This window comes from Juglans microcarpa x Juglans regia, chromosome 1D (genome assembly GCF_004785595.1).
Source record: "Juglans microcarpa x Juglans regia isolate MS1-56 chromosome 1D, Jm3101_v1.0, whole genome shotgun sequence".
Classification (NCBI taxonomy): Eukaryota; Viridiplantae; Streptophyta; class Magnoliopsida; order Fagales; family Juglandaceae; genus Juglans; species Juglans microcarpa x Juglans regia.
In genome coordinates, this window is record NC_054594.1 from 43,971,285 (window position 1) to 43,997,657 (window position 26,373).

General features: G+C 34.6%; 4 protein-coding genes across 4 annotated transcripts; 3 read left to right on the forward strand and 1 right to left on the reverse strand.

Annotated features, from left to right (window-relative positions):
* The first annotated feature begins 11 nt into the window (after positions 1–11).
* On the forward strand, positions 12–26,274 carry LOC121260817 (WD repeat-containing protein 43). Its single transcript, XM_041162854.1, has 10 exons — positions 12–163; positions 292–572; positions 642–724; positions 1,307–1,418; positions 1,816–1,890; positions 1,966–2,192; positions 9,283–9,287; positions 9,812–9,823; positions 10,880–10,891; positions 26,262–26,274. Exons 1-6 carry the CDS (start codon positions 136–138, stop codon positions 2,152–2,154), a joined length of 768 nt encoding a protein of 255 aa, XP_041018788.1. The 5' UTR covers positions 12–135; the 3' UTR covers positions 2,155–2,192; positions 9,283–9,287; positions 9,812–9,823; positions 10,880–10,891; positions 26,262–26,274.
* LOC121261446 (late embryogenesis abundant protein 7-like) lies at positions 3,424–4,340 on the reverse strand. The gene is made up of 2 exons (XM_041163813.1): positions 4,203–4,340; positions 3,424–3,993 (listed from the first exon to the last, which is right to left on the reverse strand). Exons 1-2 carry the CDS (start codon positions 4,233–4,235, stop codon positions 3,655–3,657), a joined length of 372 nt encoding a protein of 123 aa, XP_041019747.1. The 5' UTR covers positions 4,236–4,340; the 3' UTR covers positions 3,424–3,654.
* On the forward strand, positions 10,484–17,843 carry LOC121259714 (lys-63-specific deubiquitinase BRCC36-like). Its single transcript, XM_041161438.1, has 11 exons — positions 10,484–10,708; positions 12,429–12,554; positions 12,975–13,062; positions 14,125–14,210; positions 14,288–14,503; positions 15,501–15,682; positions 16,229–16,387; positions 16,503–16,583; positions 16,676–16,730; positions 17,158–17,449; positions 17,646–17,843. Exons 1-10 carry the CDS (start codon positions 10,598–10,600, stop codon positions 17,368–17,370), a joined length of 1,317 nt encoding a protein of 438 aa, XP_041017372.1. The 5' UTR covers positions 10,484–10,597; the 3' UTR covers positions 17,371–17,449; positions 17,646–17,843.
* LOC121261548 (TATA-binding protein-associated factor 2N) lies at positions 20,976–22,818 on the forward strand. Its single transcript, XM_041163979.1, has 4 exons — positions 20,976–21,133; positions 21,679–22,072; positions 22,254–22,348; positions 22,514–22,818. The coding sequence occupies exons 2-3, from the start codon at positions 21,684–21,686 to the stop codon at positions 22,327–22,329; spliced, it is 465 nt and encodes a 154-aa protein (XP_041019913.1). The 5' UTR covers positions 20,976–21,133; positions 21,679–21,683; the 3' UTR covers positions 22,330–22,348; positions 22,514–22,818.
* Positions 26,275–26,373: the final 99 nt, after the last annotated feature.

Consider the following 26,373-nt stretch of genomic DNA (forward strand, 5'->3'; position numbering starts at 1 on the left):
GCCCATCAGCAATACATTGCGTTCACCATCTAAAAACCCTTCAGAAAGTCCAAACCAGAACCCTAACAAACGGACACTATCAGGAGAAAGAGGAAGGGAAATCCGTACAAGCTTTATTTTGCACCTTAGAATCCGATGCCGGCAATGAAGAGGAAGAAGAAAAGTGAGCCCTCACTCACTTTGCTCTCTCATCTCCCCACAAAATTTAGTCTTTTTTGTGTGTCTATAAAATTCCTTGTAATTCGGCCGCAACACTTCGTCGTTTCATTCGAATTAGCTACTTTTACGCAGGTCGGGGAGAGGCGGTGGATGGAGTCCTTGTTAACGAGGAGGACCCGAATGAGCCCACCATGGGAGAGAAGCTCGCGAGTCTGAATCTGACACAGAATGATAAATCCAAGAGTGATGGTGCCAAGATTGATGATGACAAGAGCGGAGACGAACGGCCAGAGCCATCTTCTCTGCTCGAGCAGCCTCCAAGTCTGGACTCCGTTCAAGTGCTGCTTAAGCAGGCGTTACGCGCCGACGACCGTGCGCTTTTGTTGGATTGCTTGTACAACCGAGACGAGAAGGTTCGGCTTTGGTTTTTCTTTGTAGGTTTGTGTTAATGGTCGAATGAGCAATTTCAAGTGTGTTTGCAGGTTATTGCGAAGTCGGTTTCTTTGCTGAATGCGGCGGATGTTCTCAAGCTTTTGCAGTCTCTGGTTTCGAATATTCAGTCAAGGTAAATATTTTTTTTTTCTCAGTGGCTAAAAAGAACACATTTTTCTCAATCAATGTAATCGGAAGTATATATGTGTTTGCTAAGTATTGAAATTGTTAACCCAAATTAGCAAGGGGAAACGCTGAATTGATTTCTGGTTAATTGTATTTTTTTTCATTTTTTTGGTTTCGAGTTTTATTGAATTGCTGATAATGCCGGTGGATGTAGATAAGTGTCAAGAATTGGCCACCCGGGAAGCTCAATGGGCTATTTGTGATGGTTGATTATCAGCACCCCTTCCTAGTTTTCTAGAATTGAAAAAAAATCTTTGCCCTTATTCTTCTTTTCTTGTACTTGGGTTGTGCCCCTTTGCGCCCTTAATAAAATGCCTTGATTACAAAAAATTAAAGTGATTGCAAAGAAGCTAAATTTTGTATGCAAATGGTGTTCTGATTCTCAATAAAAAGAAGCTTAGCAAATCCCATGTTTATGCCAATTTCCTCCTCTTTGTTGCTGGTGTTTGGGAATTGTAGTCCATGCTGGTGTTTATACTTTTATCTGGTATTGAGGTTTATGGACTCTTACGTTGTGTTTTCACCACAGGGGTGCAATTTTGGCATGTGCACTTCCATGGCTAAAAAGTGTCCTTCTTCAACATGCAAGTGGAATAATGTCCCAGGAATCTTCTTTACTTGCCCTAAATTCTTTATTTCAGGTAAGAAATGTTTAATTCATTGTGGAAACATTTTGAGTACACGTATTACAAAACGCCTACAACACATTGATTCCATTCATGTTAGAGAAGATCTTATCATATCCGCATCTAGTACGGGTTTTCAATACTCCTTGATCCATATCTGGTGCTTCAAAAACATGTGTAATACGAAATCAACATATCTTGACTTTGGAAATGTAGCCATTATTTCCTTAATCTTTGACATATTGATAAACGTTTTGGGATATTGATCAAATATTCCTTGAAAATCATTTGCCAAGAATATAGGAGTATAATCCATATTCATGCTTCTCACATTGTTGGTTTTGTTCTATATGCTAGCAGTACAATGTAGTACATGAGTTTGATAATCTTATATGGCCTTGTACGAATGCAGCTCATAGAGTCGAGAGTCTCAACTTTTGAATCAGCTATTCAACTATCCAGTTGCTTGGACATCCTTTACACAGGGGTGAGTCCTGCAGTAAAATCTGCGGTCTTAAGTTTTATTTGTTTCATGTTTTATTCATGCAAACCTTTCGAACAGGTTGTTGATGATGAAGTAGAGGAGAATGGCACCACAGTGCCAGTAGTTTATGAGGACAAGGATGAAAGTGATGAAGAGGAATCTGAGGACGCTATGGAAACTGATCAAGATAGAGAAGATGAGGAAGCATCAGATGAAGCATTTGATGGTGTTGATGACATTGAGGGAAGTGATGGCATCACCGATTGATGCAGATTGCTAATTTGTGTTGTATTTGAGCAATTGAGGTGATATAATTTATCAACAGCTTTTGTGTTCTGATACCCATAGGCATCGTCCGATTAATAATTATTAAAAAAAAAAAAAAAAACTGAGTCAAAGGGCTGAGTCAAAGGGCTAATGAGCATATGATGGATCCGGCTATACCATGCATGGGAGTATTGTGCGAAAATTATATTTAATAGAATGGAGTAGAGACAGGATTAGGCTGTGAACGGTTGAGTTTAGTAAATTTTAAGCTAAATCTAATATTTAAATACTCAATTTTTAAATTATTAAATTCATTCCAATTTAAAATTTTCTTAAATGCGAAATTCACAACTTTTTTTAAACTTACAACATCCGTGAAATTTATATTTTTTTAATTTTTTATAAAAAATACTAAATTCATATTAATATTTAAACATAATTTAAATTTTTTATAAAAAATACTAAATTCATATTAATATCTAAATACAATTTAAAAATTTAGATAAGATAAGATTCCTCGTAACTTTTTTCAACTTACATTCAATTTATTACTCAATTTATCAGTATTTATAAAGAATTCAGCTCACCATCCATTCAACTAACTTTTGAGACTTTAGAGCTCGCAAATGGCCACCGAGGAAAGAAAAAAACACGTTTTGTAGAAAAACAAGAAATGAAAAAACGTGTTCGTTCATAGGAGCTCCATTCTTGAAGTATCATCACTCCTGCTTGACCGATATCCGATTGGATCAAAGATCACCACTCTCAATCCATGTTTATCTCAGGTATTAAAGATTCTATGGTTGATCCTTTTCTATCGTTCGCAACAATATATCATAATCAGATCAAAATAACTGCAGATTAATACCCCTCCGCCTAGACACTTTAAATGAAAAACACCTAAAACTAATGCCTCGTTTCGTTTCGTTTCGTTACGAAATTATGAGTGATGCTCGTTATAATATAATTTTTACTATAATTTTTATTTTAAAATTTTAAAAAAATTAAATTATTTATTATATTTTATGTGAAATTCTAAAAAAATTATAATAATTATATAAAATAAAATAATTTAATTTTACGGAACTAAAACATCCCTAAAAATAGGATTTACATCTCATTAGGCGCCATGCAATCATCGGACACCCACCTTATCTTTAAGAGTTCGTTTTGCACAGAGTGACCTGCAATCTCCCATTACTCCATCCCCCCACTAATTACGTACATGCACATAAGAACGAATAACAATTTAAAAATAAGAACGGAAAGTGAAGCCAATACGATTACATGTTATTAATTCTTGTTAAGTTGAAATTACATCTCCCTTTCACCGAACGGAGAAAAAGCGAAGGACTTCGACCAAACATGCCCAACAACTAAACTAAGAGAGATTACAGAATAAAACAGACAGGCAGCAGACTTCCATTCCCAAATTCAAAATATCGTCCTTATTATTTATAGTTTCCCTCCTTATTATGAGGGCTATTATCATCCTCAGCATCATTCGCCATCTTTGCCCATGCCAACGGTGTTCTTCACCGCATCGGTCGCACTTTGGGCCATGTTCTTCACACGCTCCCCGGTCTGTTGGAGTATTCCAGCGCTCTTTTCCTTTCCGGCCTGATCCTTCGGCTTGGCTGACTCCGCAGCTTCGGAGGCCTTTTCCTTTGCGGCCCCGGTCTTCTCAGAGAGGTAGCTTCCGGTTTGGTCCTTGGACTCTTTCACAGACTGGGCTGCTCTTGAGGTAATGCCTTTGGCACCTTCAGCCGTTTCTTGGGTCTTGTCCTTTACCGCTTCGGCCTTCTCCCTCGTAGCACCCATCGTCTGGTTGGCTTTCTCCTGAGCATTCACGAATCAAAAAATCAACAACAGACAGTGCCTAAGCTGAGTAAATTCCTTGTAGGGCAGCCAAAAAACAAAAAAAATTGCGCCTTGCTATATCATGAAAAAACATTAAAAAAAAAAACCCGACAACACTCATGATCATATTCTTCACGACCTTACATAAGAATGCAAAAATAATCAAAAGTGTATATATATATATATACCTCAGCTTGGCCCTTGGTTTCACGGGATGCCATATTTTCCTTCAAAGGTGATTGTACTACTACTTCAGACAACTCTCTCTGAACTAAGAAAATTTGCGTAACAGTACTAGAACTTGCTTGCGAAGATATCGGGGTGTCTGGAATTCCTATTTGTAGCATATCGTGTGCCCCACTTGATAGACACGTAGCCCTGTCTTCTGACACGTGTTACGTAACGTGCGATGATGACGTTGCGATTGTAAAGTACTAACGAGTATGGGGACGGATTTACGACTGATAAAAGCAGATTCAATTAGAAAATAATCGAAAATAACTGGCCACAAATTACTGTCGGTCACTATAAAAAATAAAAAATAAAAAATAAAAAAAATTACTGTCGGTCCCAGATTGGTGACTCTGCCTATCGCCACGTCCTGCGTTGTATGTAGCTTATTGAAGCCTGCCAGGTGTCTTTGTTACAGTAGCATGCCTGCTGTTAATGTAATTATCAAGCTAGTCAGTACTTGCGTTTTAAAACTTGATCAGACTCTATCGTTTTATATTCTATAAAAAAATGTTTTTATATTCTATAAAAAATATCTATACATACCATAAAAATAAATTATAAATGTAAAATATAAGATGTGGTGTAAGAATAAACAGTAACTAATATATCTTTATTACTTTCAAAAATATATATATATATCTCTATTAAAAATTAACTTTTTTTATATTTAACTGTTTAAAATGTATGACGTCAATAAATCTAATTAAAAATAATAAATATTAGTATATATATATATATATACACACATCATATATGTAGGAAATAAGAAAAAGGCATACCCGATTATTATTTCTTCCTTTTTATACCTACCTTGTGTACATAGAAATTATAAATCTCGATTCCAAATATCTTTGATTTTTTTTTATGAATTTTAGAAATAAAAAAATTTGGGATTCCTTGTAAACTATTTTGTAACGATGATTTGAAATCCTTTTTCATTTTCATTATATAGAATTTGAAACGGAATATTTTAAGTTATTAAGATTCGGGTTTGGATTTGATTCAATCAAGAGATTTGAATTTTAAAATACCAAATTCAAATCATCTCTTTCAAATTTATTTATCCAAACATATACTATAAATAAATTCTATAATATTTATTATTATTTATATAAATATTTCAACATCTGATGATTTTGGACAACACATAGTTCGTGAAATGGCTGGTGCACGTTTGTTGCTCGGGACAATAAGATCAAGTTGATAAAGATTAAAGTAAGATTGCAGCATGTCATATAAATGAAGAATTTTAAAAATATTTTATTCTTATCTATAATTATTTGTCAACAAAAATAGGAGGTTAATTGTGTTCAATTTCACAAGTGACGCCAAGATTGTAGATTCGGGTAGGGTTTTATTATAGATGAATTATAGCCTGAGTTAATTATCAGTATAATGAATAGTATTAGATACAGTTATAAAATATGTAAATTTTACATATTCTCTTTATGGATGTGCATCCGGACCATATTTTTTCTGGCCCGATTCAGAACCCAAAAATTCAGGTGGATCCACGATCCAATTCATAACACCCCAATCCCGAAGGTTTGAAGAATTAATTTATTTTGCTTAAAATTATATATTGCAATACCAATATAGACTCCAAAATCTCAATGTCATATACAAAAATTAATGTTTCAAACCAACTACTTCAATATAATCAACCTCTCAAAATACCAAGTCATTATAACACGGCAAAATTATTTAATAGATTTCCTCAGTACTCATATAAACTTTTTATGCTTAAATCATCTCACACACACTCCATAATCTTGAAATATGGGTGAATTATCAACAACTCAATAAGCAGATAATATATACTAATATGTAAACACGAGCTTTTTCACAGAGTTAAAAATGCAAACCAAAACATTTTAGCTTCAGAAATGCAGATCCAAAAACATGTTATCAGAGCGACAGTTCAAAATGATCATATTAAAAAATGTCCTTTAGCATAACATGACCGAACATCATCATCTTATCATCTCATATCAGAACATATCCCATGTTTAACCCTCATGGTAGGACTGTGCATTTTGCGGAAAGCTAAACAGAACATAAATCACCATGTTGTCAAAGCGATTGCACTCAGAGCAAATACCATTATTATATTTTGTGGTAGGGCCAGAGGTCACTATTATTTCTCGTGACAGTGCCAGAGGTCACTATTATATTCAGTGACAGGGCCAGAAGTCATTATTACATCCCATGACAGGGTCAGATATCAAAGCAAAATAAAACATAATCAAAATCACCATATCAAAACCAGAATCAGAGTCAGAACATAATCAGAAAGTTATATTAGAGGTTTTTCAGAGCCACATTTTGAACCCAATGTTTCAAGTTTCATATAATTACATATCTACATATAGATTTTGATAATAACAAATGAATTCAAGTATAAAGGAATCTCAAACTCAAATTGTCTACACAATGAAGCTAAGCTTATAAATGAACCAAGCATGAGCAAGAAAAAGAACAAACTCATAAATGAAACTCTTAAAGTAATTTTGTACATCTCTTGATAAAATTTGAAATTAGATTAAGGCTCAAAATTAATATTTTTTTATAAAATATCAAATTGTATTTTTCACATGTGCATGACATATTGGAATATTAAAAATTTGAAATTTGAAGTTTTGTAAGATGATTGATTGTATTAAAATTTTGAAATTTGAATTTTTGAAAGGTAATTGATTATCATCTTTCACATGTGCATGACATAATTAAAAGTTTGAATTTTGAAACTTTGAAAGATGATTGATTGTCATCTTTCGCATGTGTATGTTTTGTTTGAAATTTTTCAAAAGTGAATGATGTTGTCTTTGACAAATTCAAAAAGGATAAACTTTGATTTGAATATTTTGAAAAATGAATGATGTTGTATTTGACGATTGCGAAAAGTAAAATTTTGATTTGAATATTTTGAAAAGTGAATGATGTTGTTTTTGACAATTTCAATAAAGTAAAACTTTGATTTGAAAATTTTAAAAAGTGAATGATCTTGACTTTGACATGTGAATCTTTTTAAATTTAAAAATGAAATCTCATATGCCTATAAATAGCTCATTTGAGTTCTTCAAATTTCTTCAAATTTAGAACAAAATACACAACAACAAGAGCATACAACATTCATTCAAAGTTTTCAATCTCTATTTTTTAAGTATTAAGCTTTAATCTTTGTTCATTTTGAGAGATATATTTTTGCATTGTATTGTTCTTATTTTACTTATTGATGAGTGTTTTCTGATAACCTATCCATTATTATCTCTTGTATCAGTAAAATAGTGTGTATAATTTTTGTGTGTGTAGAATGTGTTCTACACAAGAAATAGAAGTTGAATCACCACGCGTAAGGTGATTACAAGTGTAGAGGGTGTTTGACACAGATTCTTTGTAGTGGTACCACTCAAAAGGGTAATAGGTTTCTATCTCCACCTGAAAGAGATAAGATAGTGAATTTGAGAATCCTCAATGGGTAGTTTGAGTCAAGGACGTAGGCAGTGGGGTTGAACCTTGTTTAAATACTGAGTTTGCTTCCTCTTACCCCTACTCTTTTTATTTATTGTTGTTTCGTATTTTGTTCATATTTTATATTATGTATTTCATATATAATTGCAGATTTTTAAATACAACTCAATTCACCCCTCTTGTATTAGTCATCTGGACAACACCACATAATATCAAAATAGAGTACTGAAATTCATATCATTTCATATATTCTAAAACAGATTCAGAACATCTTCACGTCATATGCAAAAATTATCAAATTTTTACATTCGCTCATTTTTCTTAGTTCAATAACAGAATGCTAAAAATAAGTTCATGTCTATACCAGTCATACCATAAAATACTTTATTTTTATACAGAATTTCATGAGTAATGCAGAACAAATAACTAAAGTCATTTCAAATTTCTTTTCATAACAAAACATGCATATTTTTCAAAATTGACCCAGTCTATTTTATTTTTATGCAAAGTCTAACATAAGAACCTTGCTTACATGAACTTTTTACTATGTCGAACAACATTAACCGTCACGGCGTCACCTATAAAATAGTCATGTAACTCCGTAAATATTTGTAATTAACATATTTTTCAATACTTAATTCTGAAATGCTAAGTAACCTATTTTTCTAAAAACTTAAATTCTTCGAAACTCTAAAATATCTAAAATTCTCAAAACACCGATTTTCACTTTATATCTCATACTATTTAAACTCTAAACTATCTCGATAACTTAGAAATTATGGCTGACATTTATACTCAATTTAGACAAAGCTGTGAAACAAGAATGTCCTCACTTTAATATGGACTTGATATAACCCTGACTCAAAAACATATTTTCACGAAGAACAGGTTTTCATTAGAATACCCAGATGTGACGGAGACTCACTGAGAGGAGTTGCGATAGAGCTAGGTGGATGCAGTGGTTGTGTCGACAAGATGAACGGCTGAGCACTGATGAGAGAAAGAGATGGGAGGGAGACACGTGAAAGAGATAGAGTAAGCCGAAAGAGAGCGGAATAGAGATGTTGTCGATGGCTTACCTATAGGGACACGACGGACTTGGAACTGCTTGGAGTGCCCATCGAAGTTTTCTATGCCGTTGGTAACGACGTGAAAGGGGCTGGCACCATGTGGTGGTTCTGAACGAGATGAGCACTGGCTGCTGTTGCTTTGTCTTTGGGGACTAAAAATGGGGCAAACGGCTGGGTTTATGTGAGACGGGGGTGGTGGCGTACTAGGTTAGGGTGATAGAGTCGTTGCAAAGGAGTACCTGGTCTTGGGCATGTGTTGGTTCGAGCAACTAGGCAGTGGAGTCAGTGGCTTCTGTCGTGCGTGGGAGACCTTGGCACACTAGTTTCTCCCAAATTGACATGGGTTCGTGTTGCTAGATGTCGTGCATGGAGCTTGGTAAAGGCTACCTTAAGGTGGTGGTGGGGTGGATGTCTCAATTTGGCCTTATGTGATGAGGAGGACTAGCGACAATTTAGTCTAGGATTAAGGATGATTAAAACATGCATGCATGAGTCCAAGTAATGTGCGCATATATATATGGTAACACCGTGTACCCTAATGGAAGACGTGCATGCGGAGGAAAAGGACGTAGTGAAAGCAACCTTAGTTTGAAAAAAGAAAGTTGATGCCCAATTGCTTATCGAGTATCAATCCATTAAATGCGCGGTTGCCAGGAAAGTAGTAGAAACAAAAGGTGCATGGAGTGGAAATCGACATGATGGAGTCGTGCGAGAAGAGGAGTCTGGCACGAGATCTTACAGGCTTGGGTTTTTTCATAAAAACAAACCCAATAATTATTTAGAAAGGGGGCTTGGCTGGGCCTAAATGTTACACGATTATTCATAACTGGATTTTTTTTTTCTTTTAAAAAAACAAAATTTTATTTCAAAACGACGTTGTTTTTGTACATGCAAAACTTACAACAACTAGAGTTAAAAAACATTGGACTTAAAAATTAGATATTGGTTACAATTCAGGTTACCCACCTGGGTTGTAATCGGGTTTAATCGGGCGGATATTCGTCCTGTTTTAAAACTTCGAGTATGGATTTGGATATTCCTAAATATTTGGATTCGTATTTGGATGTACACTCCTAAGGTTCCGTTTAGATGTTGAGCTGAGCTGAGCTCTTTATAAATAATAATGAGTTGAGTAGTGAAATAAGTTATGTGAGGCTCATCTAAACTGAGTTTAAAGTGTGATTGGACGTTTAGATGAGTTTATTACTTTTTATAAGAAGTTGAAAAAGGCTGTGGATCCCACGTATAAATATATGTTAAGTTGAAAAATGTTATGGGTCTTACGTGTAAGTATATTTTGAGTTAATATGAGTTTAGTAATTTGAAAGTTTGATGTTTGGATGTTAGAGTCAGTTTAAAATTAGATTAAACTTAACTGAGTCATTCAACCAAAGGCAACCTAATTCTTTTTAAAAATAAGGGTGATTCGTGGTTAAAAAAGTACATTTTTTAAATGGACCTTAAATTTATTACTTTTTTCATTTATCAAGCCGTTTAAAAAAGAATAGACAGAATTTATATTTGAATGGATCGGAACATATTTTATGTAACAAATTTGCGTGTGATTGCGAGTTCGCGATACTACTCTAATTAAAGGACTAGATCGAAACGAGTACCATAATACCTTGTAACCATCCGTACCGTACCCTACAAATCTTCACCGTCAAGCAATCCATTTGCATCTGAAGACGCTCGACTCGTACGAGGCGTGCCTCAGCTCTCGAAGATCCTACGAATCCCTCCAATCTCTTCCTTCCTAAAAAATTATCTAGACCTAGGAAATAGTGGGGTACACAGAGAGAGAGGAGATGTCTTTAACGTGTGTGAAAATGTCGGAACATGTGTGGCTAACATGTGTGGCGCATGCATTGTCCACAGAGACCGAAGAGATCATGGGTCTTCTTCTCGGTGATATTGAGGTTCACTCTTTGTTAACCATTTTCCAATTTTTACCCCTTTTTATTTTTAATTTTACGTCTTGTTTTATCTTCGTTGCGAATCGAGATTGCTTGGTGGGTTTGGTGTTTTTACTAGGAGTGGAGCTGGAATAGTTTGGATATGTCGAATAATGGTTGTTTTCTGAATGGGTTTTTGAAATATTGGTAATTTTTTTCTCTGTGGGCTCGTGTTCCGTTGGACTGTGGGGAAATTGCTCTTCTTTGAAATATAGAGTCGGGTTCTTGTAATTTGCTGCTTGTTTTGGTTCTACTTGAACTGCTTTTACATGGATATTTTCTGAATTTGTAAAATGAGTGATGTTGTGTTGTTATATTTTTGGTCGGAAAACGGCAAATTTTTTTAAAAAAATTTCATCAAGAAGATTAAATTTGGAGTATTTAGGTCTTCAAGCTCTAGTTCCGTTTCTATTTGAATATATGCTTGTGTGGGATTTAGATGTTGAGTACATGCTGATTCTACGACTCTACATGAAAAATGTGGTTTTGGAACTTTGGCTGTAAGTAGAAATTTATGTACGGAACTGAAAATGAATCTTTGGCCTTGCATTGAGTTTTTTTTTTTTTTATTTATTTATTTATTTTTATTACATTTACTCTTAACTAATCAGTGTTCTTGACTTGCAATGTGAATGGATATTTGTGTATCAAGATTTGGGTTGGTTGGTTTTTTTTTTTTTTTGCAAGTAGTTTGGTTGGCTATTTTTTAACCAAAAAGGGGATCTTTGCACCTCCAAAATCCATACCCAGATGTTTCTCCTTTGTAGGATGACAAGCGTCTTATATAACAGAACGGTGAATGCATCTTCCTACCAAATTTTGATTGCCATCCGAGCGTCAGCTTGCTATTCTATACTTATACAATATGCATAATGTGCTTGCTCCACTTTTGAAGCACGTGGTATCTCTGATTGAGCATTAGATAAGATACTGATTCATTTTGGGGTTTGTCAAATTATAAATCCTATACAATAGTCGTTGCCAACTCTGTATTAGGTGCCAAATTTCCATGTCTCATTGATAAAGACTCTGTTTTGATACATACGTGTTTTCCTCAAAACAATGGGATGGTATCCTAAGTTTTGTGCATGCTTTGCAATCCATTCCATGGTGGGGCATTAGCGGTGCCATACCATCTTTCCAGGCCTTGCTTACCCTGCTAGTTCGATCACAAGATTCTAGATATCAAGCTCAAGTAATTACCTACCTCGCATGCTAGATTTGTTGTTGGGTGGTGTGCCCCAAGTTTGGAGAAAATTGAGGAAATTCCTTAATGCTTTGGCCTGTTGACTTGGATGGATTTCCAAATAATTATCTTCTGGGTCTTGAAATATGCCGGATATAGAGATTGAAAAGAAAAAAGAAATATGCCAGATACAGACTTACCATCTGCAGTACCAGAAACCAAGTGTTTATTCTTTAATTTTGCGTCGCACAGCATCTATGTTGAAATATGAGAGAATTGGATCTGTTGGAGAATAACTGATGATTTGTCGATGGATGTGGTTGTTTGAAATTTTGATTTGGAAGGAAATGTGACTGTTGTGAATAGGGATTTATTTCATGCAGTATGGATTTGTGAAGCTATGATATTTTTCTTTATTTATTTTTTAAAATTATTATATATATAATTTTTTTTTTTTAAATATTGGTGATGGTGTTAATTCTGATGTTTGGATTTCAGTACTCTAAGAATGGGAGTGTAACTGCACTTATTTGGGGAGCATCACCGCAAACACGCTCTGATCGCAGAAAGGACCGTGTGGAGACTAATCCTGAACAGTTGGCTGCTGCATCAGCTCAGGCTGAGATATCCTTGATTCTTCTTTTTGTGCTTAGTCAATCTTATTTAAATTAGCATGAATATCTATATACACTTTGCCGCTTTCAATATATGGATGTTGTTGATCAATGAAACTAGCTATTGCTTTTCCCATGATCACAAAATTATAACCGCATTTTAATGATATGTAATCTTTAGAAATGTTTCTTCCAAAAGGAAAACGGCATTGCGTTCACCAACTTGGCTCTTCTTCTGTTTGCTCAAAAAAAAAAGAGGAGCTCAGCTTCTGTTTTCCAGTTAGTTTTCTGCCAAGTTAAATTTTCCTGGTTAATCAAACAAATTGTGATTATTAAGGAATGGAAGATTTTTTTAGTAGATAGGCTCAGTATATGCCAAGTGAATGACCTTCACAACTCACATGATATTGTGCAATTAACTTTAGAAAACAGAATGACCACGTTGACTGGAAGAACAACAAGAGTAATTGGGTGGTATCATTCGCATCCTCATATTACAGTTCTTCCTTCCCATGTTGGTACGTTTTGACTATCAACTTTTTTGGCTTGATTTATTTTCCCTTATACGTTTCAATCTTGTCATATTCAATGTGAGTTTTTTGGACATTTGAATTTTGTTTTGTAATTGATATGGATAATTTCGATAGGCTTATGTGTCCTTTTAAATACGTGGAAATAAAGATGATGTTTTGGTTCCATCTACAATTATGATCAAGGCGTCAACCTCTGAGTGAGATGTGAGAAAAGGACGATAGTTGATCAAGGATGTTTAGAATAAAACTATTGTTGATGTTTTTTTTTTCTTTTTGAGTAATAAATTTCATTAAAAGCACAAAAAGTGCAACACAGGTACACATGATGTATACAAAAGAAACACCTATCTGGAAGAAGAAGAAAAAAATACTTTAAAATCATGAATGTTAAGCCTATTAAAGTTTCCAGCAGCTGTCCAAAGAAAGAATATTTAAAGAGAGTTTTGAGTTCCTCTAACTTCCATTCTTGGTCCTCAAAATTTCTGCATATTTTTTCCTCCTAATACACCATATGAGGCAAGTAGCGACCATCTCCTCACACTGCTACGATCTGGTAACTTCCCCTTAACCCTTTCCCAGCACAAAAATAGTCCACAATTCTTCTGGGCATTACCCTAGTCAAATTCCCTTGACCGAATAAGTCATTCCACAAAACACTCGCAATTTTACAATGGAATATAAGATGATCAATACTCTCAACTCCTCTTACACATATAACACCAATCAGTCACAATGATGTTTCTTTTTCTTAGATTATCTATTGTGACAATCTTTCCTAGAGTTGCTGCCCAAGCAAAAAATACAGATTTCTAAGGGATCTTAGTGGCCAAATGCTTTTCGAAGGAAAGACACCAAGAACATTTCTTTTTTTAAAGTAAGGTGTTTCTACAAGTGCAGTTGATTAAAGTAATGCATGCTACTAAAATAAAATATGCTTATTAGTAATAAGCAAGGGATGTAGCTGCCAGAAAGCCTGTTCATTAGACATGGCGTTGTTATGGTTGGCAACTGGAAATTATCTATTAGTTCTCTTTGTATTTTTTGCAGATGTACGAACTCAGGCGATGTATCAACTTCTAGATTCTGGGTTTATCGGGCTGATAATTTCCTGTTTTAGTGAAGATGTAAACAAGGTATGTATGAAGTGCATGGTATTCAGGAAGTTGCCTTATAATTGTTCATTTTTCATTTTTATTTCGGGTGGTTTTAGGTTGGAAGAATCCAAGTAATTGCTTTCCAATCCTCAGACGGGAAGCAGAATCATGTGTCAAGACCTATATCTCTATCCCCTGTAAATAGAAGTTCAATTATAGATGTTGAATCATCTTTAAGTTCCTCAGAAAATGCATCAGCAAAATCCAGCTCTGCAAGGGTAGAGAGTCCTGAACAAGACACTGGCGATTCTACAACTGCCGGAGGTATTAAGGTATGCATTCTTTTAATGTTGAAATTTTACATATTTCTTGATCTGGTAAGTGATGCTCTAAATATAGCAGAAAATATGGGAAAATAATAGATATTGCTTCCTGCTTACTTTGTGCTGTGTTGGGTGAGTATTTGGAGAAAAGGGGTTCTTTTTCAGAGTTTTAATCTCTGCTTGTGACTAATTTTCACTTGTGTATCGTGTAGATAATTTGTAGGTTCATAAATCTCAAGAAGTTTGCTATTAACTTTAAGGCCCCATTTGGTTTCACAGACAGTCTCAACCCATCTTATCTCAACATCCAAACACCATTCAAACACAAAAGCTTTTCGATTTCAAATTTTCAGCTTCTTCATTTAATCATTGTCTAATCATAAATATTACAATTTTTCCAAACTTCTAAACAAAACACAAAAAAAAATTCAATCTTTTAAAATTTCAAAACAAAAATAATATTATAACAATATTTTAATTTTATAATATTTTTATTCAACTTTTTCTCTCTTTTTTCCCAAAATCCCATAAAACATCTTAACTCAAACAATTTCACTGCTATTCACAAACTATCTCACTACTATTCACAGATTTCTCATATCATCTTATCTCATCTGTGTAACCAAACAAGGCCCAAGTTTAAAATGGGTTTTATGCCCTTGTGCAAACACCTGGTGGCCTTCTTATCCAGTAATTCCAAATGGTCTCTCACATGACTACTTTTATTCAATACTGTTTAGGGTCCGTAGTTAATTTTGTGCTAATATATGGATGTCTATTTGTATGCTTAACTGATTTAAGAGAGCTGGGTTACTTTTCTAATGGTGAAATTTGAGTGAGTATACTCATAATATGTAAATTATTTGTGGTTTTATGTAAGGATGATTTGGTTTTTACAATTGTCACTATATGCAGTGTATGGCTTGTATGATTGACTAGGATGGTGGATGATACAATTTCTACAATTATCACCATATGAAATGTGTACTCGTGTTTGATTGGCTAGGGTGGTGGAAGATCTGCGGACTTGGGAGTTCTCTTTGCGCATGCGGATGCTGATTATATAGGGAGGAAAAGGATGGGAGGACGCTACCATGCTGATAGTTCAGAAAATGTTGTTGATATAGACCCCATGGATATGTCTGAGAGCATGCAAGAGGCTATGCACCGTTCAAATTTGGATGTGAGGTATACATGAGTATGTACTTGATCACTTGGTATCTTTTTTATTTTCTCCTATGGTGATAAAAGAAAATTTTTATTTTCTCCTATGTACTGGTTTTGATATCCCGCAATCCTTTTAATTCGAATGGCAAGTTGAGCTTGGATCATTTAGGGCTTATAAAAGCTGTTGTAATTTTTTTTTTTTTTTTGGATTTTCAAGAATACAGTGTCTTTGCTGAGGGACATGGTATTTCATGTTCATGTGGCCTCATTACAATCTTTTCTATTTATAAATTCTTTTGTTACCTTTTTTGGAGGTATAGGGGGTGGTTTGGAGTAAGTGTGTGTTCAATGGATTGGTGTGTTCTGGTATCCTTATAAACCCCTACTGCATTCATGTTTTATTTTATGCTGTGGTTCTTCAAGGGATTCTAGTGTATACTATCTTTGTACTTGAGTTTCTCTTCTATTTTACCTTAGAAAAGAGGGGGTTTTCGCTTTTATTTAATCTAGTGTGCTGGGGTTTTCTTAAGGCACCTTAAATCTTGAATTGCTTTTGTTTATTGGCAGAGGTGCAGAGCATGTCAGGAAAGAAATTCCTCTTCATGTTTTGTCAACGTCATCCCTTATTGAGCTTGAGTCTCCTCTAATGTCATTTACGGACTTGCAGCATGTGCTATATGAAGAGGAGCAGGCAGCATATAACCAAGCTGTATCGCAAAATGCTAGGTGTTCAAATGATATGCTGCAAAACTTATAATCATTTGGCTGTACTTTCTTTATGTTTTATACTGGTTCTCCTAATCCTTTCCTATTCTTTCTGATTTACTTGACTTTTACTTAGGGATGGGAAAGTGCATCCTCTTACTTTCATACATCACACCTCAACTTATCAGGCTTCCATGTGCAAATTAATGGAATATTGGTTAGAAGCAAATGCCTACCTCTTTTTGCAATTGTTAGTGCTCGGTTTATGGTTTATGCTGAACTTTTTTTATTTCTTTGAGTCTATCGCAGTTTAAGTCCTGCCATAAATGCACTCAGGGACCGCTTGAAAGAGAATGAGATTCAGGTATAGAACAAAACTAAGTATATGCATTTTGTATTCAATAAGGACGCTCTATCGATCTCATTAGATTATATATATATATATATATCTATATATTAATTTTAAAGGAATTTGGATTGATGTTACATATTGTTTTGAGCTTGAGTCATTTTAAAGTTTCAAATTTCAATCCATATCTCCATGCAACTCGTATTTCAATTGGTGATCCTTCACTATCCATTTTATGAAAACTAGTTTGCTCGCTTCCGACTTATGCCGTAGGTGCTTGCTTGATGCATAGATGACCCATAGTATGGTGGGTCACATTGTTTTCGTGCCTCAGGGCCCAAAGAATCGTTTTAATAGTTCATTCTTCAGTTTACATATCACCCTGGTACTACAGTTCCTATTTCAAGCATTTTTACCAATTTGCCTGGCTTTGCTTAAACAGTTAGCAAAGTTGATCAGTGAATCCAAAAGTTTAGAGGCAGAGGGTCTTAGAGTGGGTGAATCAAGTTCAGGATCTCCTCGTCAAATTCCGTATCATGATCTTCGTGGAAATGCTGTGTTTGGTAACAGGGACTTGCACAGTTCAGCTGAACCGATTAGCATGAAGCCAAGTGTTGCTGGTCCTGGTAGCCGGAGCAGAAAAGGGTCTCGCTGAAATCTGAAAACACAGCGTCTTCTCAATGCATGTTGTGTTGTGTATTTAAATGTAGAAACTTAGAAGCGAAAAAAAAAAAAGAAGAGAAGAGATATTTATAACTGTGAATTGTGTAACTGTCGCGTAATCATTTTGAAAAAATTGAATAAAATATGAGATTCACTAAAAAAAATTAATTTTTTAATAGTAGATTACACGTTTTTTCAGAGCGATTACGTGATGTATATGTACTTCATAATTGTACGTAGAATTATTTAAGAAAAAAAAAAACAGTGGATTGTATTATGGAACGTGGCATTTTATATCTCCACTGTCCGCATATTTCATTCTATTTTCCGTTTGGCATTCTGTAGTCAAAGCGACGCATAGAAAAGCAGGATGCAGTGTGCACGAGAAGGGCCTGACCCCATCTGTACTGTTTATCCGTACATGTAATGCTAGAGATTTAAAGGACCTGACCCCAATATCGGTCATATTGCATATTTGAGTTTGCGCAGATGCATATGGAATTCATTTAGGTGTATTCATTTTGTGAAAGTGAGAAGAGTAATACACTTATCATTCTAATTCTTATCATCTTCTCATCATTTTGAGATGTGATATTAAATTATTGGAAATTATATTTCATTTGTGAACCTATCATCTAATGACACATTATGAGAGGATGAAAGGATGATGAGAAAATAGATCTAAATAATTTTTTCCAAGTTAGAAATATAGCGTGTATTCTTCTTGAGATGAATTTGAGATTTAGAGCTCGTTTGGATTCAGAGGTGATCACCTCACCTCATCTCATCTAATCTAATTTAATTTTAACTATAAATTTTAATATTATTTACAAATCATTTCAACACATTTCATCTCTAAATCTAAACCACCTTTATGTATACACTCATTTCATTATTTGCAGGAAACGTAGGATGCATTCTCTTCTTTTTTATGAGTAGTTATACATGCACAGAAAAACTTCAGAGTGGGGAAATTGCAGAACTTTCTTAAAAAAATTTCATTGGTTAAAAACTTAAAACAGTGCCAAAAAAAATATTTAATACGTTTCACTAAATTTTGTGTCAGTAAAATATTTCATTCAATGAATCTGATTAGTATATAAAGCTATATATATATATATATGTACTTTTTTTAACAGTTTTTGTTCTCTCTCTTTCGGAAAACACAGTATCATGCTCTTGAAAAACACATGCAACAAACGCATGCACGCACACAAAGTAGATTGAGAGTGACAAATTTGAGGCAATAAGGTTGGTCGTGGTCATGCATGGAAACGATTCCCGAAGCGAATCAGATCATCAGCCCACTTCTCTTTGCTCATCTTTACAGGTTGCTCCTGCCCCTCCTTTACCCTTCTCCGAGAGAATGGAGGCCAGATCTTCCTCATTTCTTCCTTTGGACAGAGAGAAAAAAAAAAAAAAAAAAATGGAATAGCAGCCGCAGCAGTAGTGGGAGAAGCAAAGAAAAGAAAAAGACGAAAAGATGGTCAAATGAAACCTCGAAGACTTGCTATTCCATCATAAGCTTCAAACTCTCTTTATTGAAACTCACCAATTGGCCTTCCCCTTTTCCCTTTTCCTTTTTTTTTTTTTTTTATTTTTTTTTTAATTTTTCTCTGCATTTGTTTTATTTTGTATTTTTAACTTTCGAAATCGATCTTCTTCCAAACTGATATATATCTCTGCATGAAGGAAAAAAAAAAAAAGGAAATGCAACTATATATTAATTTCACCTATGTATATTCTCTCTTGAAGACATTAGAATGAATTTCTGACATGAAAATGGTCAGACTAGTTGTGATTGAGGAAGATGATTGCATGGTAATCCTAAAGAGAAAAACTCGAAACTGTTCTACAATAACTGGACCGAGCTGGCTGAATAAATTAAAGAGCGTTTTCTTTAATTCGAATTGACAGAGGACTTTAAGTACGAATAAGGGAATATTCATAATTGAAAAGCAATAAGTATTTTTTCCAGTATGTATTATTGACTGTCAATTTTGGTGATTCCCGAAGAACAATTGAAAGAGACTAAAACCCGCCCGTCGTGGATATATTGGGATAAGTTGTATGTGGCCCTCTCTTCATGGGTTTTCTGTTTAGAATATTCATTACATGGTAGGGGATTTCTTTGTTTTGGATTCCACATTGTCCAATAACTTGGAGCCAAATGTGACCCTTTTTTTTTTGGTGGTGGGTCTAATGTGTTAAGCTTTGCTAGCTAGTTGGGGATTTCATGCACTTGAAAATGCCATTTAGTGGAAGGGTCCCATATTAATGCTTGGTCAAATATACATAGGCCTTTCTAGGTTTCATGGTAGATTAATGCACTTATTTTGAATGATGTTTGATGGGTAATAAAGTGTTAAAGATGTAAATTAAATAATAAAATTTATTTATTTTTATTAACTTAAGTTTTTAGTACAAGTACTGATTTTGCATAATATTAAAGTAGAGATCTTGAGTTTTAATTAAGAGAGAGTGTTAAAATATAAATTAAATAATAAAATATATATATTCCCACAAATTTAAACTTGACTCGGTGATATTAGAAGAAACTACGTACTAGCAGCTAGCTACTTACGGAATAGACTAAATGAAAGGACCATTATTTCTTTGGGCCGAGGTGGGATGAAGGAAAGACAGAACTAACTTTTTTTTTTTATGGTATTTTGGTTTTCATTTTCAAGATCAGGCCAGCGACATAGTTAAGAAAACATGAATCTTAGTCATACGATCGAATTATATTTAATTACGTACGTGCACTACTGATCTAACAACACTACTCACAAGGTAGGTACGAAAGAGGTTATTGGTTTGACTCTTCTCCTCTTCTTTCCTTTAGTTTATTAATACATCGGAGGAAGACAATTGACAAAGGTTAATTTGCCCACAAGAAAAGTTGCTCTGTTGTTTATACCTATATCATGTTAGGGAGCTCCGCACGTTGTTTTTAGTTTAAATTGTGACCTAGTACTACTCGTAAATATTAATAGTACTGATCGAGGTTTGATCTGAAGTACTGCTTAATCAAATAATATTTAACTATATTTTGTTTTCTAAAATTAATACTCATCTTCCAAATTAACTACGTGCATTAATGAGCTTTACCTCCATGCATTTTGATTCGGGTCTCAATTTGCGAGTAAAAATTATAAGCTGCACTGGCTAGGTAGATATACCAGCTTTATTAAGTAACTTGAGCGAGGAAGAAGTAGTCTCAGTGATCAATATAACCCAAAACTAGCTCCTCCAGATCGAGAACCTTCCTCCTCCGTGAGAGAGAGAGAGAGAGAGAGAGAGAGAGAGAGAGAGAGAGAAGAAAAAGAAAGGAAAGGAAAGAAAGATGACTTCTTCCAAGGGGGGAGAAAACCATGTAAAGAAGAGCATGCACTAATGTATTGCAACTTGGTTGTGTCTAGCTACATTCATGAGGTTACTCATGATCATGTTAGAAATAGAAACCCTTAAAGAAGCTGATGTATAGCCAAAGTCATGTTTATTCAAAGTTCAAAATATCCTCTGGAATCGTAGCTGGAATTTTCCTTTATCTCTTTTTTACTCCTTTAGATTTTCTTGATTCCATTTATCAAGGTTGCCAGTTGAGAGCACGAAAAAGTACGTACACGGCCCTCCACTTATTCCCTTTATCTGTCACCTGAACTCTAATATAAATACCCCTCCCGTCACACATTCTATCACCAATCCCTTCTTCACCTTCTGATATTTTTTCTAACTCATTACATTTTCTTGAGGTTTGTTCTTTAATGTCTTTAACTTCTTCTCTGTTTTTTCTTTTTATACATATATATATCATTCTTCTCAATTTGAAGGCATATAGCTAATTCTTAAGTACTGTCCTTTCTCATCAAAGAAAATGAAATCATAGTTGGGGGGACCATGCCTCTTGCTTCTGAATCTTCGTTTCTTGATCTTATAGTTAGCAGAAGTACTAGTGGCAGTGCTCTTGGAGATGATGATCTAGGTGTAAATAATACGTACTGGCATGCCACATTTTTTATTGCAGAGCACCAATATTCTCATTTATTTAATTTTTCTTTTTTTCATAAGCAAATGAGCATGCAGCAATTAAAGTTAAGAGAGTTGAATTAATTAATAACCTTTACCCTATTATGTTTTGGTGTCATTGATATGGTAAGGTCTGGTGCAGTGATCAGGACTAGCTAGCAAGAGAGCAGAAAAATTCAAGTCTCAATAATTTAAAAAGCTATATATGTCAATATGCTAGTGAATTATTCAAATTAAACCACTGAAATAATCCAGGAATTTTTGGATGCAGAAAATATGAGCCGGCCAGGAGACTGGAACTGCAGGTCATGCCAGCACCTCAACTTCCAGAGGCGTGACTCGTGCCAACGTTGCGGGGATCCTAGGTCCGGTGATAGAGGTGACTTTGGGGGGTTTGGTGGGAGAGGTGGGTCTTCCTTTGGGTTCAGCACAGGCTCGGATGTCAGGCCAGGTGACTGGTACTGCACCGCCGGCAACTGTGGGGCGCACAATTTTGCTAGTCGGTCGAGCTGCTTCAAGTGTGGTGCATTTAAGGATGACTCATCTGGGGGCTACGACTGCGACATTCCCCGCTCAAGAGGTTTTGGTATTGGTGGTAGTGCTGGTGGTGCTGGCGGTGCTGGCGGTAGATCTGGTTGGAAATCTGGAGATTGGATTTGCAGCAGGTGATTTTATTTATATAATTAGTTTCCTTATCGAAATAGTCTTTTATGTACATCTCTGCTTTTTGTTTGGCTGCTCTTCTTTGACTGCTTTTAGTTAAGACACTTTAGTGTTTGAGTGCCAAAAGTTATAATTAATGAGAAGATTTGTGATCTTGTTTTCTTTTTTGTTGGTGGGGGATAGGTCAGGATGCAATGAACACAACTTCGCCAGCAGAATGGAATGTTTCAGATGCAATGCCCCGAGGGACACATACTAGACATGTTACCCAATTTTGGGTGAGTATATCCTGCATTTTTTTTTTTCTTTAATGTAAAAGGTTGTAGTTTCCAATACTTAAAATGGGCAACTTGGAGACATATTCATGGGTTAGTCCAGCTTTATTCCTCGACCTCTAGCTGCCTCCTATAATGTTGCTAACATTGGTGGGCTTTTTTCTGCAGGCAGGCAGAGAGCAACCAAGCTGCGCGCAAGAGAGACAACATCATAGATCCCTACCATTAGTTTTCGTTCATTATTTCTTTGGATTGTTATGGTTCTTATGGTGAACATAGACGTATGTGTTCACATGCAGCGCTTAATACCTCAGCATTTGCTAATTAAGCTTCCATAAATGTATTACAATGTAGTTCGGGTGCTTTCAAGTTTGAACTATCTATCATATCTTTTGTGTTTAAGACTTTATTTATTGTAATGGTACCTGCTTTCTTTTATAATGGAATTGATTTTCAATCTCTTTTTCAGCACCGGTAATGACGTGCATGCAGATCTTCCATAAAGACTCTCTCTCTCTCTCTCTCTCACACACACACACCGAATGTTGTGATGGGACTAAGGCTATGATTGGAACACAAAATCATCTCAATCTATATCAAATTAATCATCGATATAATTCATTACTTTTTCGACTTATCGCAAAAAAGTTAAAATTCATTTCAACCTATTTCATCTATTTAAACGCATATATCAATTTATTTATGTTCAAATACATTTAAATTAAAATTCATCTCAACCTATTTCATCTATTTAAATGCATATATCAATTTATTTATATTCGAATACATTTTAACGACGCCCACAAAATGTTATTATTCACGTAGCATCTCAACATACAAATTATGTAGCCTAAACTAACATGATCTGATCTCTGGAAGGCCGCTTTAATGCAGTGGTCCAAGAAGCGTTTTGACATGAGCACTTTAAGCATTCTTTAAGCATAACCCAGTGGACAATTCAAAACTTGCCACGGACCACCACTAGAACTTTAGGTTTAACACATGCAAAAGAATAAATAAAGGCTAACTTTTATGAATTGACTTTAATTTTACCGGGAGCTTAGGAAATAGTGACTGATTCGAATAGGCATCAAAGTACTGTATAAAAGAGTACTATTATATATTCTGGATACGGACAGAATGCAATACTTTAGAAGTACATGCTTTCTGTTCTTTATTTGAAAACTTCCCTTTTTAATTTATTATATATATATATATATATTTATATATATATAAGCAAAATGTGAATTCGTCCCGTCCGGGTTCTTAAGCCCATCGATCTCTTCTCACACAATGGCGAAAAACACATCTTTATAATTACATCTTAACAGTACTACAGGAAGAATATATAGACATGCAGTGATATACATATAAGAAACAATATTATTTAGGGCAGTGATGATACGTACGCATGCAAGGCATGATCCAAACTCATGATCAGAGAGAATTAAGTTGCACGGTCTCAATCGAATGCTCTCAGAATACAGTACTGCTAATTAAGCTTATTAAATCAATTGGTATATCCTTCTCCTAAGTGAAAGATCGAGTGGAAGGTGAAGTTACAGTACTATCACTAATAAAAGAGATTGTTGTGAGAAAAGTTGGTACCATGCTGCATGATCTTGAAGAGGCACGCACTTGATAATTTATACAATGGATACAACAAATGCGTTCACTTTATATCTATTCAACTTGATCATACAAAGGTAAAAGCAAGAATGGGATTCATGCGTATATGCATCGAAGTTGATCAACTGATCCAGAATCATGATTCTGCCAGTACAGTAATTGAGGTATATATATGCAGTAGGTAGGGGGAACGAAACACTTTTTCAAGATCTTCTTCTTCATAGAGGTCTTGTTTGCGTTTAATTTCCTTTTTAGGGGATTTTTAGTTTATGATCATTTCTCTCTCATTATATATATGGTAACTGATCATGAAATGTCATATCACGTTCACAGTTCAAACAAAGCTCGTTGATCTCTTATATAAATAATTTATTTAAAGGTTTTTATTTTTATCTGTGTTCATGTACTTAATTGCACGAATATTAAAGGGTAATAATTAGATTCGACGTTGATCATTTACTTCTCATCATTAAAAAGCTATGAAAAAAAGGAATGTCTAAAACGCATTTCGTCTTGGATTCCCTTTATTGGTACCTCATGATCAATATCAGGCATGTGTCTTTAGTAAGTATTATATGTATATTTACCGATATCAAAAGCATCATATGCACAACTGTCTCCCCCAGCGCTCCATGCCCATGCATGATGCTTTAAGCAAGATTCTTGTCTTCCTTTCAGACAAGCTTTATGACGTTACTTCAGACATCTTTGATATTAGTCAAGCACTTTCCTGCTCTTGCTAGCTAGTAAACCAGCTACGTGGCATGTATATATACATACGTACGTACATATACATACAATACTCGTTTGGCAGCCATACCATAATTCACATAGCTTCGGAACCGTTGTATATATGTGTGTGTGTCTTCAGTACTAGAACTATGGAATCCAGGCCGATACTGGTTTTCCAAGCCTAGCCCAATATGAGGGACTCGTGAGGAAGGAAGCAAAGGAGGGGACAGAGCTAAGGAAGTAAAAATGTGTCAGGAGGAAAAGTGGAGTTGTGATGTAAATGAGAGAAAATGATAAAGCAAGAGAGGAGCAAATGATAAAGGGAGCTTGGGCCAGACGACTAGAGGGGACGATTGTGACTTTTTCTTCTTCAACTTCTTCAACTTAACGACAGAGATTCCAATGATGAGATCTTGCTATAAGATAGAGTTTTGACCTCTATTTTACAATGAAGATGAGAAATTATGAGAGACCGTAAAATGTTTATATTATAGTGAATTCATATTTTCAAACGATCTGTGTATATAGGCCCAATGCCGAACCACGTAAATATGCTCTCTCTTTATATTCTTTGTATTTTCCGTTCACTTCCATAGAAACAAGTACGGATACTGCACAATTGTATTGGACCATCGTTGGAGGCTCTGTATAGTACCAATCGATGCCCAAATAGTCTTAGCTGGTTATGCATTTACAGATTAGGATCTCTTAAAAGTTGGGACAAAATCAATAAAATGAGTGAGCGCTATGTGAATTATTGCTATTTGTACTGTAGAACTAATTACTACGTAGCTGATAACATTAGATACCAAACAAATTTTTTAGGTTCACAGTCTATTTTTCTTTAATTCTAAATCCTGAACATGAAAAACCACGTGAAAATAAAGATTTTGGTTTTTCATGTTCAGGATTTAGAATTAAAGAAAAATAGACTTGAAAGTACTGTTAAGTGAGACCTCTTACCATTTCTTTTAGAGAAAAGCTCAGCCCACCAAGGATCCATACCGAGGATCCATCTCCAGGACGGGCCTCCATACACAAAAATAAATTTTTTTTTTATTGATGATTAACAAAATGTTTTTTAATAATATTGTAAGTTTTTTTTAAAAAATATTTAAGGATATGAAAAAACTGAATGACAAAAAAAAAAAAAAAAGACCAAATGGTCTTGTTGGGAGCCATTCGGTGGTTGTAGCACTGCTCTTCTTTTAAGTATTACAATAAAATAGCTGTAAGACTTAATTTATGTATTTGTTTTTATTCAGATTTTAAATTTTGAAAACAAAAACTTTAATAAATTCTACTTGGTTAGGTGAATTTGATTGTGGTTTATGAAAATGAATCAATGAGATTGAATCATGTGGAACCATAGTATATGGTGATACACAAAAATATTACAAAAGCTACCTTATAAATTTACATAATTTTGTATTACATGTTATATTATAAATATCTTCTATTATAAAATATACTTAATATATCACATTAAAATTCGTCACTTTCTAAAGTAACTTTTTATAATTTTAATTATAGACCTAGCACTTCTTATAGGTAGCCTTGGAAATTAATGCAATTAAATATGATACTGTTTGTTTCTTTTTCTACAAAAAAAAAAGGAGAGTTACATAAATTATTTTATGATAGGCATAGAAAATTAACCGTAAAAC

Excerpts from the sequence above, each read along its gene's own strand:
- LOC121260817 (XM_041162854.1), top strand. The coding sequence starts at position 136 with ATGCCGGCAATGAAGAGGAAGAAGAAAA. Across the intron at positions 164-291 it reads AATGAAGAGGAAGAAGAAAA|GTCGGGGAGAGGCGGTGGAT; the intron begins GTGAGCCCTCAC and ends ACTTTTACGCAG. Across the intron at positions 573-641 it reads TGTACAACCGAGACGAGAAG|GTTATTGCGAAGTCGGTTTC; the intron begins GTTCGGCTTTGG and ends GTGTGTTTGCAG.
- LOC121261446 (XM_041163813.1), bottom strand. The coding sequence starts at position 4,235 with ATGGCATCCCGTGAAACCAAGGGCCAAGCTGAG. Across the intron at positions 3,994-4,202 it reads AAACCAAGGGCCAAGCTGAG|GAGAAAGCCAACCAGACGAT; the intron begins GTATATATATAT and ends GTGAATGCTCAG.
- LOC121259714 (XM_041161438.1), top strand. The coding sequence starts at position 10,598 with ATGTCTTTAACGTGTGTGAAAATGTCGGAACATGTGTGGCTAACATGT. Across the intron at positions 13,063-14,124 it reads AGTTCTTCCTTCCCATGTTG|ATGTACGAACTCAGGCGATG; the intron begins GTACGTTTTGAC and ends TATTTTTTGCAG. Across the intron at positions 16,388-16,502 it reads GCTGTATCGCAAAATGCTAG|GGATGGGAAAGTGCATCCTC; the intron begins GTGTTCAAATGA and ends ACTTTTACTTAG.
- LOC121261548 (XM_041163979.1), top strand. The coding sequence starts at position 21,684 with ATGAGCCGGCCAGGAGACTGGAACTGCAGGTCATGCCAGCACCTCAAC. Across the intron at positions 22,073-22,253 it reads GGAGATTGGATTTGCAGCAG|GTCAGGATGCAATGAACACA; the intron begins GTGATTTTATTT and ends GGTGGGGGATAG.